Source organism: Mustela putorius, unplaced genomic scaffold (genome assembly GCF_011764305.1).
Source record: "Mustela putorius furo isolate JIRA1106 unplaced genomic scaffold, ASM1176430v1.1 tig00000765_pilon_pilon_pilon, whole genome shotgun sequence".
NCBI lineage: Eukaryota > Metazoa > Chordata > Mammalia > Carnivora > Mustelidae > Mustela > Mustela putorius.
The window spans coordinates 5,832,940-5,844,527 of NW_025421470.1; the positions used below are offsets into that span (position 1 = coordinate 5,832,940).

At 45.3% G+C, this 11,588-nt stretch overlaps 1 protein-coding gene across 10 annotated transcripts in view; it reads left to right on the forward strand.

The window, feature by feature from the left end:
* LCA5L (lebercilin LCA5 like) overlaps positions 1-5,682 on the forward strand; it is a 40,067-nt gene extending 34,385 nt beyond the window's left edge. For 6 of the 10 annotated variants that reach the window (XM_045084486.1, XM_045084489.1, XM_045084488.1 and 3 more), the window contains 3 exons: positions 1,540-1,643; positions 1,812-1,929; positions 4,938-5,682. In XM_045084486.1, coding sequence (XP_044940421.1) covers positions 1,540-1,643; positions 1,812-1,929; positions 4,938-5,662 — 947 coding nt within the window. In that variant the 3' untranslated portion in view covers positions 5,663-5,682. Of the gene's footprint in view, positions 1-1,539; positions 1,647-1,811; positions 1,930-4,937 lie in introns of those variants that run through there. The other 4 variants (XR_006607932.1, XR_006607931.1, XR_006607929.1 and 1 more) reach the window with 4 other exon arrangements.
* The last annotated feature ends 5,906 nt before the right edge of the window (positions 5,683-11,588 follow it).

Consider the following 11,588-nt stretch of genomic DNA (forward strand, 5'->3'; position numbering starts at 1 on the left):
TACTTTCTCCCATTCTGTTCATTGTCTTTTGGTTTTGTCAGCTGTTTCTTTTACTGTGCAAAAGCTGTTTAACTTGATAAAGTCCCAATGGTTCATTTTTGTTTTTGTTTCCCTTGCCTTTGGAGACATGTCTAGCAAGTTTCTGCACCCAAGTCACAAAGGTTACTACCTGTGTCCTTCTCTGGGATTTTGATGGATTCCTGTCTCAAATTTAAGTCTTTCATCCATTTTGAGTCTATTTTTGGGTATGGTGTAAGGAAATGATCATTCTTATGTATGTGGTTGTCCAATTTTCCTAACACCATTTGTTAAAAAGACTTTTTTCCATTGGATATTCTTTCCTACTCTGTCAAGGATTAGTTGACTACAGTTTAAGGGTCCATTTCTGGGTTCTCCATTCTGTTCCACTGGCCTATGTGTCAGTTTTTGTGCCAGTACCACACTGTCTTGATGATTGCAGCTTTCTGATACAGCTTGAAGTCCAGAACTGTGATGCCACCAGTTTGATCTTCTTTTTCAACATTCCTTTGGCCATTCAGGGTCTTCTCCAGTTCCATACAAATTTTATGATTATTTGTTTCAGCTCTGTGGAAAAAGTTGATGCTGTTTTGATAGTGATTGCATTGAATGTGTAGATTGCTCTAGGTAACACAGACATGTTAACAATACGTGTTCGTCTAATCCAGGAGCATGGACTCGTTTTCCAGTTCTTTATGACTTCCTCAATTTTTTTCATGAGTGCTCTATAGTTTTCTAAGTACATATCCTTTGCCTACTTGGTTAGGTTTATTCCGAGCTATCTTAGGGGTTTTGGCGCAATTGTAAATGGGATCAACTCCTTAATTTCTCTTTCTTCTGTCTCATTGTTAGTATATAGAAATGCAACTGATTTCTGTGACTTGATTTTATATCCTGCCACTTTGCTGAATTCCTGTATGAGCTCTAGCAATTTGGGGGTCAAGTGTTTTGGATTTTCTGTGTAGAGTATCATATCATCTGTCTCTGCGCTTACTTTTAAAGGCAACAACCTCAAACTTCCTTGCCTTCCTTTGTTTGCTTCTGCTTTGGATTCAGAATAATGGCCAGCAGAGATGATCATACCAACCACGGAGTCATTTAAATGGGACCACACTTTGAGGAAACTGTAGATTTAGTGGCAGGCTCTAGCAACAGTAATCAGTCTAAGCTTTGGTAACTAAGGTCACTGCCACAGGAAGTCAGGAAGTCGCTGTGGCTCACTGCCTCTGGACTGAGGTCCATGCAGGGTGTGTCCTCCAACAGAGCACCCTCCTAGCCCAAAGCCTCCTTGTTTTGGAGTCTAACACTGTGACACCCACAACCTTTGCAGTCCAAAATAAGACAAAACAGGTGAAATGGTAGGGGAAAAGGGAACTGACAAATGTTATCCATATATTGAAAAAAAGTTTTATATGTCTGTACATTTCCTTACACTACAAACTTCAATGTTATTTTAGATCTAAAATCAATGTTGCTTCCACATGTGAAATGTTTCTGACATATAATGTACCTGTTCTATAGTTTCTTCGACCAAATCTGTACAAGCAGACAGAAGCTTTTCACTGACAAGTATGAAACACCAGGAAACCCAAAAATCAGAAGATGTTCCATCTTTGACAGCTAAGGTACAACAGATTTGAGTTCTTGCAGTGTCTGAACCTATCTTTGTGAAAACAGTATACACAGTCTCTTATTCCCCACAAAAAGCATTTGTATTCATTGAACAAAAAACAATTTAAAATTATGTATCCCCCCCCAAAAAAATGTGTTTTTGCTGCTTTTCAAAATTATAGGGTAAAAAGACAACTGGAAACATTGGTCAGAAAGAAAAATCAACTGAAATAACGTGTGCAATTCCGCACTCTATCAGCAAAGTTGCAAACCAAGAGGATTCCAAGAGCAAATATGAAGGTAATTTTAACCACTTTTAAAAGTTTCCTTTACTCTTACTTGATTTAAGTTATGAATTATTCTGTGTGTGTGTGTGTGTGTGTGTGTGTGTGAGAGAGAGAGAGAGAGAGAGAGAGAGAGAGAAAGTATACATAAGGGGTGCCTGAGTGGCTCAGTTCATTAAGCCTCAGACTCTTGATTTTAGTTCAGGTCATGGTCCCAGTGTCCTGGGCTCGAGCCCTGCACTGGCCTCCCCACAGAGAGAGGAGAACCTGCTTCTCCCTCTCTGCAGCTCCCCCTGCTTGTGCTCTCTCTCCGTCAAATAAATAACATCTTTATTAAAAAATTAAGAAAAGTGCACATAAAACATATACACTGTAAAGAACTATTAGGAATGAACACCTCTGTAGCCACTACCATGCTTAAAAACTAGGACCTCACAGCGTTCCCCAGAACACCTGGGAGCGCTCCCGAACCACAGCCCGCGCCCCTCACCCACCAGAAATCACCACCACCTTCGGCTTTATGGACCTCGTTCCCTCCTTGTTCCTCACCGCGCGCATCCTTACATTGTATGTTCAGTCTCGGCACACTGAGTAGCAAACCCAAACCCAGCTCAGTATGCGGCAGCGGCCCTGCTAACGAAGACTTTAAACGCAGACTCCAGGCAGAAGATGCAGAGACTCGGGCTCCAGCTTCCCTGGATGTCCCCAGCCAAATCAGGCTGCGGCGCACGGCGGCGAGGGCATCGCCTTCACTGGGCCGGGCAGGTCAGGCCAAGGACGCCGGGCGCCCAGGAGGTCTGCAGAGCGGGCATCTTGGTGCCAGGCCTCAGGGCTTCAGCCTCTGCCTCCAGCCCGGGCCCGTCCACCGGTGGCACGCAGCTGTGGTGCTGGCACCTGCCCTTCCCCGCAGGCTCCTGCCGCCCCGTTCTCTGCGAAGACTTTTGGCTCCTAAGCCACGTGCTCCTCGTCGGCGCAGGCGGTGGCGCGCGGAGAGCGCACGGTCCCGCCAGCTGCCCGAGGACGGGTGCGCGCAAGGCCGGTGTGCGCGCCTTCACCCGCCCCGGCGCCACGCGGCCGTCACACCTAGAAACTGGCCGGAAAGTCTAGGTTGGAGATCATTTACCTCCTGAATTTCATTCTCTCTTTTAAGGATGTTGGTTATGTAGACGGAGTGGACTCGCGAGTGGGGCTGGGGGCAGAGGGAGGGAGGGCATCTCGGGCAGAGCCCCGCGGAGCCGGACCGTGACTGCCGGGAAATCCGGGGGCCAAGCCTGAACCGACGCTGCCGCCGAGGCCCGCGCCCTCCGGAATTTTGAAGCCCCCGCCCCGCGGCGTCCAAGTTCAACTACTGCCCACGGGAACATGCCCGCGCCCCACGGCCCGGCAACGCACGCGCTGCGGCAAGTCCCCCCCGGCCCCGGCCCCGGCCCCGGGCTCCCCGGCGGAGCGGGCGGGCTTCAGGAGAGGCCGTGCGCGGCCACCGCGTCAGCCGGGGTCTCCGGATACGCCCCGACCACACGAGCTTGGCGGGGCTCGCTGCGCGCCGCCGCGTCTGGGGCAGGAGCTGACGACTCGGCTCTCCGTTCCTGCTGGGGTCCGCGTCGGTCATGGTGCCGGGGAGCTTATCCCTTCGGCAACGACTGCTCCCGGAGCGCACACTGTGTCCGGCGGCTCCGGGCACCGCGGCTGCAGCAGCGACGACCAGACGTCGTCCTCGTGCGCTTCTGTTCCCGCAGGAAGGACGAGCGCCGCATGAAACAAGGCGTGCAGCGCCTCTGAGCGCGGTGACGCTGCCGAGAAGGACCACACAGAGGGCAGGGCAGGGCGGCTACGGTGGGGCTGGCGGGGAGGAGCGACCGAGCGGACACCTGGGACACCTGCGACGGGCATTCCCGGCGAAGGGCGTGGGTCCTGGAGCCACAGCGCAGAGGGACTGAGTTTGAAAGTGACCGGGACGCGCGTCTTCCGTGCAGGTTTCCGCAGAAGGTGTGCACGTCTGTACCTGCAACAGCCCTTCCTCGTAAGAGGCGAGGCTGAGGGCAGGGCTTCCCAAGTGCTGGTAAGGAACGGAAAGGGTCACGTCCAAAAGACTTTTCATTTAACATCGGATGGTGACCCTCCCTCCCCGGTCAGTCCACGCGTACTGCCCCGAGTTTATAATAGCTTATGGCATCTTATAATAGCTGCCCCGAGTCCCATGGACTGTGCATGCCTTTTCTTTACCCCTGACCCCTTGACACACATGTAGGATGTTTCCTTGTTACCAAACCATGCTGCAGTTCACATCTTTATACCTATTCTTGTGTATTTTTATGAAGTTTGGTTCTAGAAGTGAAGTTGTTGGAGCTAAGAGTATGTTCACTTAAATTATGATAGGTACAGGGGTACCTAGCTGGCGAGGTCAGTTGCGCACCTGACTCTTGGTTTCAGCTCATGATCTCAGGGTGGTGAGACTGAGCCCTGGGTCAGGCTCCGCACAGCGGGGAGTCTGCTTGAGATTCTCTCCATCCCTCTGCCTCTGCCCCTCCTCGCCACCACCCGCCCCATGCAGCATGCACGCTCTCGCTCTTAAAAAAAGAAAAAAAAAAAAAAGTTAAAAAAATTTTTTGATAGCTCAAACTGCCACCCAAAAAAAAGCTTGTAGCAATCGACACACTCACCAATGGGGAACAAAAGTTCCAATTTCCCCATATTCTCCCCAAATCTAGAAACTATCTGCCAATTTGGGGGTGGGGGGGAACTATCATTGTTTTAATGGGACTCTGTCGCCTAGCAGTGATGAGCATCCTCTGACAACTTCTTAGCAAATGCATGTTTCTTTTGGCTTTGTAATTCTTATTTGGTATGTTCTAGGAAAGTAGGACATTTCAAGCTTGTTCCCAGCCCCTTCCCCTGTATTCTCCTGCGGAATGCAGGTTATGCTCATGTGCCTGTCCCATGTCAGTAAGTGTGCTCAGCATGCCTTCTTGAAATAGAAATCTGCTCATTTTAAAGACCACTAAGTAAACTATTTTTTGAATATAGATTTATCGAAGGAAGAGGAACATTTGGAAGAACCACCACCTCTGGAGAATACTGGAAGACAGAGAGAGAAGAAAGAAGATCAAGAAAAGAAAACCACTCTAGTGAAAGAAGAAGAAGAACTGCCACCAAAAAGAATTCAGGTAACTCCTCCTGAACGGGAAGGCAAGCAGGAAGACGACGCGGGGAAAGAAAAGTTCAAAAGAAGTCTCCAAATAAACGACACGGACAAGACGCCTGGTAAAAATGCTGCTGCAAGTATCAAGATCCCCTTCAGACAGAGAAAGCATTACTCGTTCACAGACGCCATCGAGAACCTGCATCACGGGCTCCCTGCCTCTGGCGGGCCGGTCAGCGCGGGAGTGACGAGAGGCGGCATAAGCACCAGCAAGCCCCGCGGGAACTCAGAAGGCCTGAAGCCAGAACATTCTGTGAGCGGGTACGAACCCTCTTTTGGCCAGTCCTCCCGAACAAAATCAAAAGATGCTTTCAGAGATAAGAAAAACAGTCTGATGGAAGAACTCTTTGGGTCAGGCTATGTCTTTAAACATGACCAGACCAGCACGGCTGCTCAACAGGCTGACGAGACCCTGGAAAGTAAAAAGCCGCACCATCTACCTCCCGGTCAGGCCTCCGCCAGCAACGCTTTCGGAGATTCTAAAGTAACTATGGTAAAGTCCATTAAGTCGTCTTCACCTACAGAAGGAAAAAGAAAAATAATTATTTGAATATAATCAATATCCTAATACATTCTGGCATCATATTCTCGTTCTTATGTGCCTTTAATCTCATAATGTTAGTGTGTGTCTGCGTGGGTTTCTGTCCTTGAACTGACTTTGGATAATTAAGGTTTTGTTATAACCTAATTTTAAAAATCCACTGTGTATTAGCCAATGACATTTCAAATATAAAACTATCTTTTTTCCCTATACCTGAAACATGTCCATTATCTTTTGGAAGACTGACTTATTCCATGGCTTTAATATTCTGTGAGACTCCATGACTCGTTAGTCCAAGTCAGTCAGCCAAGGGTCATACATCTCACATACGTAGGAATGTTCACAGCAATTGAATTGTGTTTTAACTAAAAAAACATGGAAGCATTTTTGAAAGAGAAGATTCTATTTAAAAAGAAAAAAAAAAGGCACAGTGATTACCAACAGTTCTATGAAAATTATTTTTGAGTGTTCTCCAATTTAGCTAAACTGCCTTTGTGATGACTCTCTCCTTGTCTACACCTGAGATTCACTATTTTTCTTTCTATTTATTACATACCTATACCGTGTCCTTTTTCCTGTTAATCTTGCCATAAAAGAGCACCGGGCATAGGAGTGTCCACTCCAGCGAGCTGCTCTATCCTAACACTCCATTGCACTGACAGCATCTCTTATCGGAACTAGACGGGGGCTTCACTCCCAGCACTAATCATTTTATTTACCTTCATTTATTTTTAAGGGCAACTTATTTACAATGTGGACCATGCTATTTCCAAAGAGGTTTATGGACTGGGGTGTAATATGAGCACTTTAAAAAACTGAGAATAGTAAAATAAACTTTTAAAAGAAAGTGAAAACCATGGTGGGAAAACAATTGTATTTAAAACCAAAGAGGAGATAAACACTGTAAGGGCCTAAGCTTTGATCTTTACGAAAACCACAGAGGGGAGCAGAGAAGGAAGGGGAGAGAGGGAAGGAGTGAGGAGCGTTAGGTGTCCCATAGGCTCCTAAGGGGAGATACGCAAATGCCCGTCAAGTGACATAAATGCCTGCCCTAAATTCTGAAGAAATTTACTAAAAGGATTTTTAAAAATGATATATAGAATAATATTCCGGTGTTGCAATGTTTACTTGCTTTATAGCAGGGCTAGGATTTTTCAAGGGATCTTTTCTTATGCCTACCCACAACAAGAGCATAAAAAAAAAAAAAAGAGCATAAATCATAAGGGTCTGACTCTAGATCTCAGCTGGGGTCTTGATCTCAGGGTTGTGAGTTCAAGCCCCACGTTGGTCTCCACACTGGGCATGGAGCCTACTTAAAAAAAGATGAGAGATCTAGGCTGGCAGTACCCCCAGGGCAGTAGAAATGCAAACTATCTCTAGAAAAACCTGTCCTTGACCCAAGCCTCAAGAAATTCCCACAAGATAGTTAAAGCAAAAATAAAAATAAACAACAACAACAACAAAAAAAAAAAAACATCCACATCATACATGCAGTCCAAAAAATGTTAAGACACAAGAAAACAAGTGCTAAGAGAACCAACAGGCAAACAGATATCTGGTTCAGATCTGCAAAGGCTCTACATTTTGGAATTATTATATACAGAAAATAAACATGTTTAAAGAAATAAAAGAAGTTTCTGAAAATATGAGTGAAAAGAACAAGAACTCAGCATATGTAACAAAATGTAAAAGACATACATATAATCATTTAATTTAAATTAACTCTATAGGGCGCCTGGGTGGCTCAGTGGGTTAAAGCCTCTGCCTTCGGCTCAGGTCATGATCCCAGGGTCCTGGGATCGAGCCCCACATCAGGCTCTCTGCTCAGTGGGGAGCCTGCTCCCCCCCCCCCCGCCTGTCTCTCTGCCTACTTGTGATCTCTCTCTCTGTCAAATAAATAAATCTTTAAAAAAATAAAAAATGAAAAAATAAATTAACTCTATAAATGGGCTTCACAGCAGATGAACCCAGACTCAGAGAGCAGAAAGATCTGAAGAAATGATCAGCATCGAAGCAGAGAGAGCAGAGAAACGATGTGAGGGGAGTTTTACAGGCACGCACAGATGAAAAGGGCTGAACTAGTATGTAATCCGAGCTTCTGAAGAAGAGAGAAGAGAGAATGGAGCAGGGCTAAGCATCTAAAGAGATAAAGGGTGAAAAATACTGATTCAGAAACTCCAATAAATTCCAACAAAATAAGTAGAAATAGAAACAAAACAAAACTCACACCTGGCTAGGCATGAAGACTGCCAAGCAGTTTCTTGACGAAGGGAAAATCTTAAGACCAACCACGGAAAAAGGCAGCGTATTGTCAAAGGAACCACTGTACTACTCATCGGTCATGACAGTAAGGCAGAGAACAGTGGGCTGCCAACAGGACAGCCATGACCTAGAACTGCACACCCTCCAGTATTATTCCAGAAGGAAGAGGCAGGACACGTTTTCAGAGCCTCACTAATGCGAAGATCAGCTAACCTATTCTGTAAAGGGCCAGACAGTAATCACTTGGGCTTCAGAGGCCACCTACCCTCTGTAATACCTTCATGACACCACTGGAAGGTGGAAACAGCCGCAGGCGATACACAAACAAACAGGCCTGGCCGAGTTCTATTTTGTTTTTTTTTTTAAGAATTTATTTATTTGACAGAGAGTGAGAGAAGGAGAGAGAGCACAAGTGGGGGGAGCAGCAGAGGGAGAGGGGGAAGCAGGCCCCCCGCTGAGCAGAGAGCCCAATGTGGGGCTCCATCCCAGGATCCTGAGATCTGAGCCAAAGGCAGACGCTTAAGCAACTGAGCCACCCAGGTGCCCCAGGCCTGGCCGAGTTCTAATACCACGAACCAAGTGCAGCCTGCCGCCTCACTCCTGTTCGGACTGACAGACCTCAGGGAGAACTTCTTTGAGATAAAAGGTCTCTTGTGCGAGCGAGAGAGTGGTGAATGTGTAGTCCTAAACATCGCGGTTTTACACCATCTCTTGTGGGGTCACAGAGAGGGAACACAAGGCTGAGGCATCATACGTATGATGACAAGCACCTCGTGCATCGGGGGGAAGGGCTGCCATGCAAGTGTTGACTCACACTGCTGCAGAGGGGAGGAAAGCACTAAGCACGGACAAATGTCCTAGTGTTAAAACAAAAATTGAGTAACTTCAAAATTTAAGGGGGAGGACGGGAAAAAAAAAAAGGCAATCGTGAGATAACAGATAATACCTCCTGGCCTCTGCCCAGGCTCCCGGCACAGAGCTCTGAAACCCCAGTAACTCCCTGTGGTAAGAGCAGTCGGAGCACCTTTTGTTCTGGGTATTTGGTCTCTGACCTCTTCCTGACCCAGGGCTCTGGAAACCCTGCTAATTTCCTAGGTGATGGGCACGTCTTTTGTTCTAAGAGGTGACTCCAGGTGGGCTCCTGGATAGGGGCTGATTCACCAGAAAGACCACACTGGGATTAGAAGGTTGGAACTTTCAGCCCCACCCCATACTCTTGAGTGGGGAGAAGGGCTGAAAGTGGAGTCGATGACCCCCGGATGCCCATCTGAGGAAGCCTCCATAAAATCCCAGCAGCATGGGGTTGGGAGAGCTTCTGGGTTGAACACGTGGGGGTACCAGGAGAATGGCATCCCTGGAGATGGCGTGGAAGGTCCACGCCCCTTCCTACACCGTGCCCTCAGGATCCCCTCCACGTGCCGGCTATCAATCATTTATCACATCCTTTCATCAAAAACAGGTAAACGGAGGAACTGGCTTTTCTGAATTCCATGAGCTGCTCTAGCAAATTAATCAATCCTGAGGATGCGGTCATGGGAACCTCTGATTTATAACTGGTTGGTCAGAAGCACAGCCTGGACTTCCTGGTAACGGGTAGCCCAGCAAATAAAAATGCACAAGATGCATTTTTAAGACAAAGATGTGAGTAAGACAGCCAATAACTCTAACCCAATGGACACATACAACAAGACAACTTCAAACTTGTATTTTTTATCACAAATGGAGCATTTGCAAAAATTTTATCCTAATATATTTTAAAGTTGAGAAGAAATGGATAAATCCTACACTAATTTTCCTACATCAAGAAAAAATACAAAACTAATAACCTCATAATCACTAAAGAAATTGAAATCTGTAGTTAATCTTTCAGTAAAAATAAGAGAAAACTCAAAGATTTTACCAGCAAATTCATCATATATTCAATATGTGAATATTGAATATATGAATATTGAATATGAATATGATATTCATCATATATTCACTCGGACTTTGAACCTGTTCCAGAATATAGAAAAAAGAACACTCTCCAAGTCATTCTTACAAGACTGGCATAACCCTGATAACAAAACCAGATGAGGAAAAAGACAATAATGTCCACACTCAACACTTCTATTCCACCCTGTACTGGAGTTTCTGGCCAGAGAAATCAGGCAAAAATGAAATAAAAGGCATTGATTGGAAAAGAAGTAAAACTATCGCTATTTGCGGATGACATGATCTTGCATATAGAAAATCCTAAGGTATCCACTAAACTATTTATTGGAACCAATAAAATGAGGTTACAGAATATAAGATCAATACACAAAAATCAATTTCTATATAACAATTTCATTTAAAATAGCATCAAAAAATACTTATGAATAAATTTAACAAAAGAAACACAAAATATCATCTGAAAACTACAGGGCATTGTTGAAAGAAATTAAAGATCTAAATAGTTGGAAAGAGCCCATGTTCATGGATCGGAAGCCCTTACACTGTTAAGAAGGCAGTACTCCCAAGCTGACATATTCAACACAACCCCTACCACAATCCCAACTAACTTCTTTGTAGAAACTGAGATACAAATTCTAAAATTCATATGAAATTGCAAGAGACAGAGAACAGCCAAAACACTATTTAAGAAGAAACACAAAAGGGGCACCTGGGTGGCTCAGTGGGTTAAGCCTCTGCCTTTGGCTCAGGTCATGATCTCAGGGTCCTGGGATGGAGCCCAGCATCGGGCTGTCTGCTCAGCAGGGAGCCTGCTTCCCCACCCCCTCTCTCTCTGCCTGTCTCTCTGCCTACTTGTGATCTCTGTCAAATAAATAAATAAAATCTTAAAAAAAAAGAAAGAAACACAAAATTAGAGGATGCACATGTCCCAATTTTAAAACTTACTACAAAGCAACTGAAATCAAAATATTGTGGTATTGGTCTAAGTATAGACAAAGAGGGGGAGAGAATACAACTGAGAGTCCAGAAATAAACCCATGTCTCTACAGTTCACTGATTTTTGACAAGGTTGCCTAGACCACTCAACTGGGAATACACAGTCTCAACAAATGGTGCTTAAAAAACTAAAGATCCACATACAAAAGAATAAAGTTGAAATCTTACTTCACTCTCTATACAAAAATCAATTCAAAGTAGGGGCACCTGGGTGGCTCAGTGGGTTCAGCCGCTGCCTTCAGCTCAGGTCATGATCCCAGGGTCCTGGGATCAAGCCCCACATCAGGATCTCTGCTCAGCAGGGAGCCTGCTTCCCCCTCGCTCTCTCTTTCTGTGTGCTGCTCTGCCTACTTGAGATCTGTCTCTCTGTGTCAAATAAATAAGTAAAATATTTTTTAAAAAATAATAAATAATAAAAATTAATTCAAAGTAGATAAAAGACTTAAGTGTAAAAGTTAAAACTATAAAACTCTTGAAGAAAACAAAGACATAAATCTCTGGGTGAGTTTGGATTTGGCAATGGATTCTTAGATACGACACCAAAAGTACAAGCAACAACAAAAATATTGGCAAAAGCTACACGATATTCATTCAACTTAAGAATGAACTCTCAGGCACGAGTCAGCACTGAGTGTTGAAAGAGGGATGCGTACTCTTTACATTCCAAATACGCAAGCAGAAAAGCTAACCCACACAAGAGAGCCCCAAGAGAGGTTGGCATCCATACTAGTGTGCAGACCTG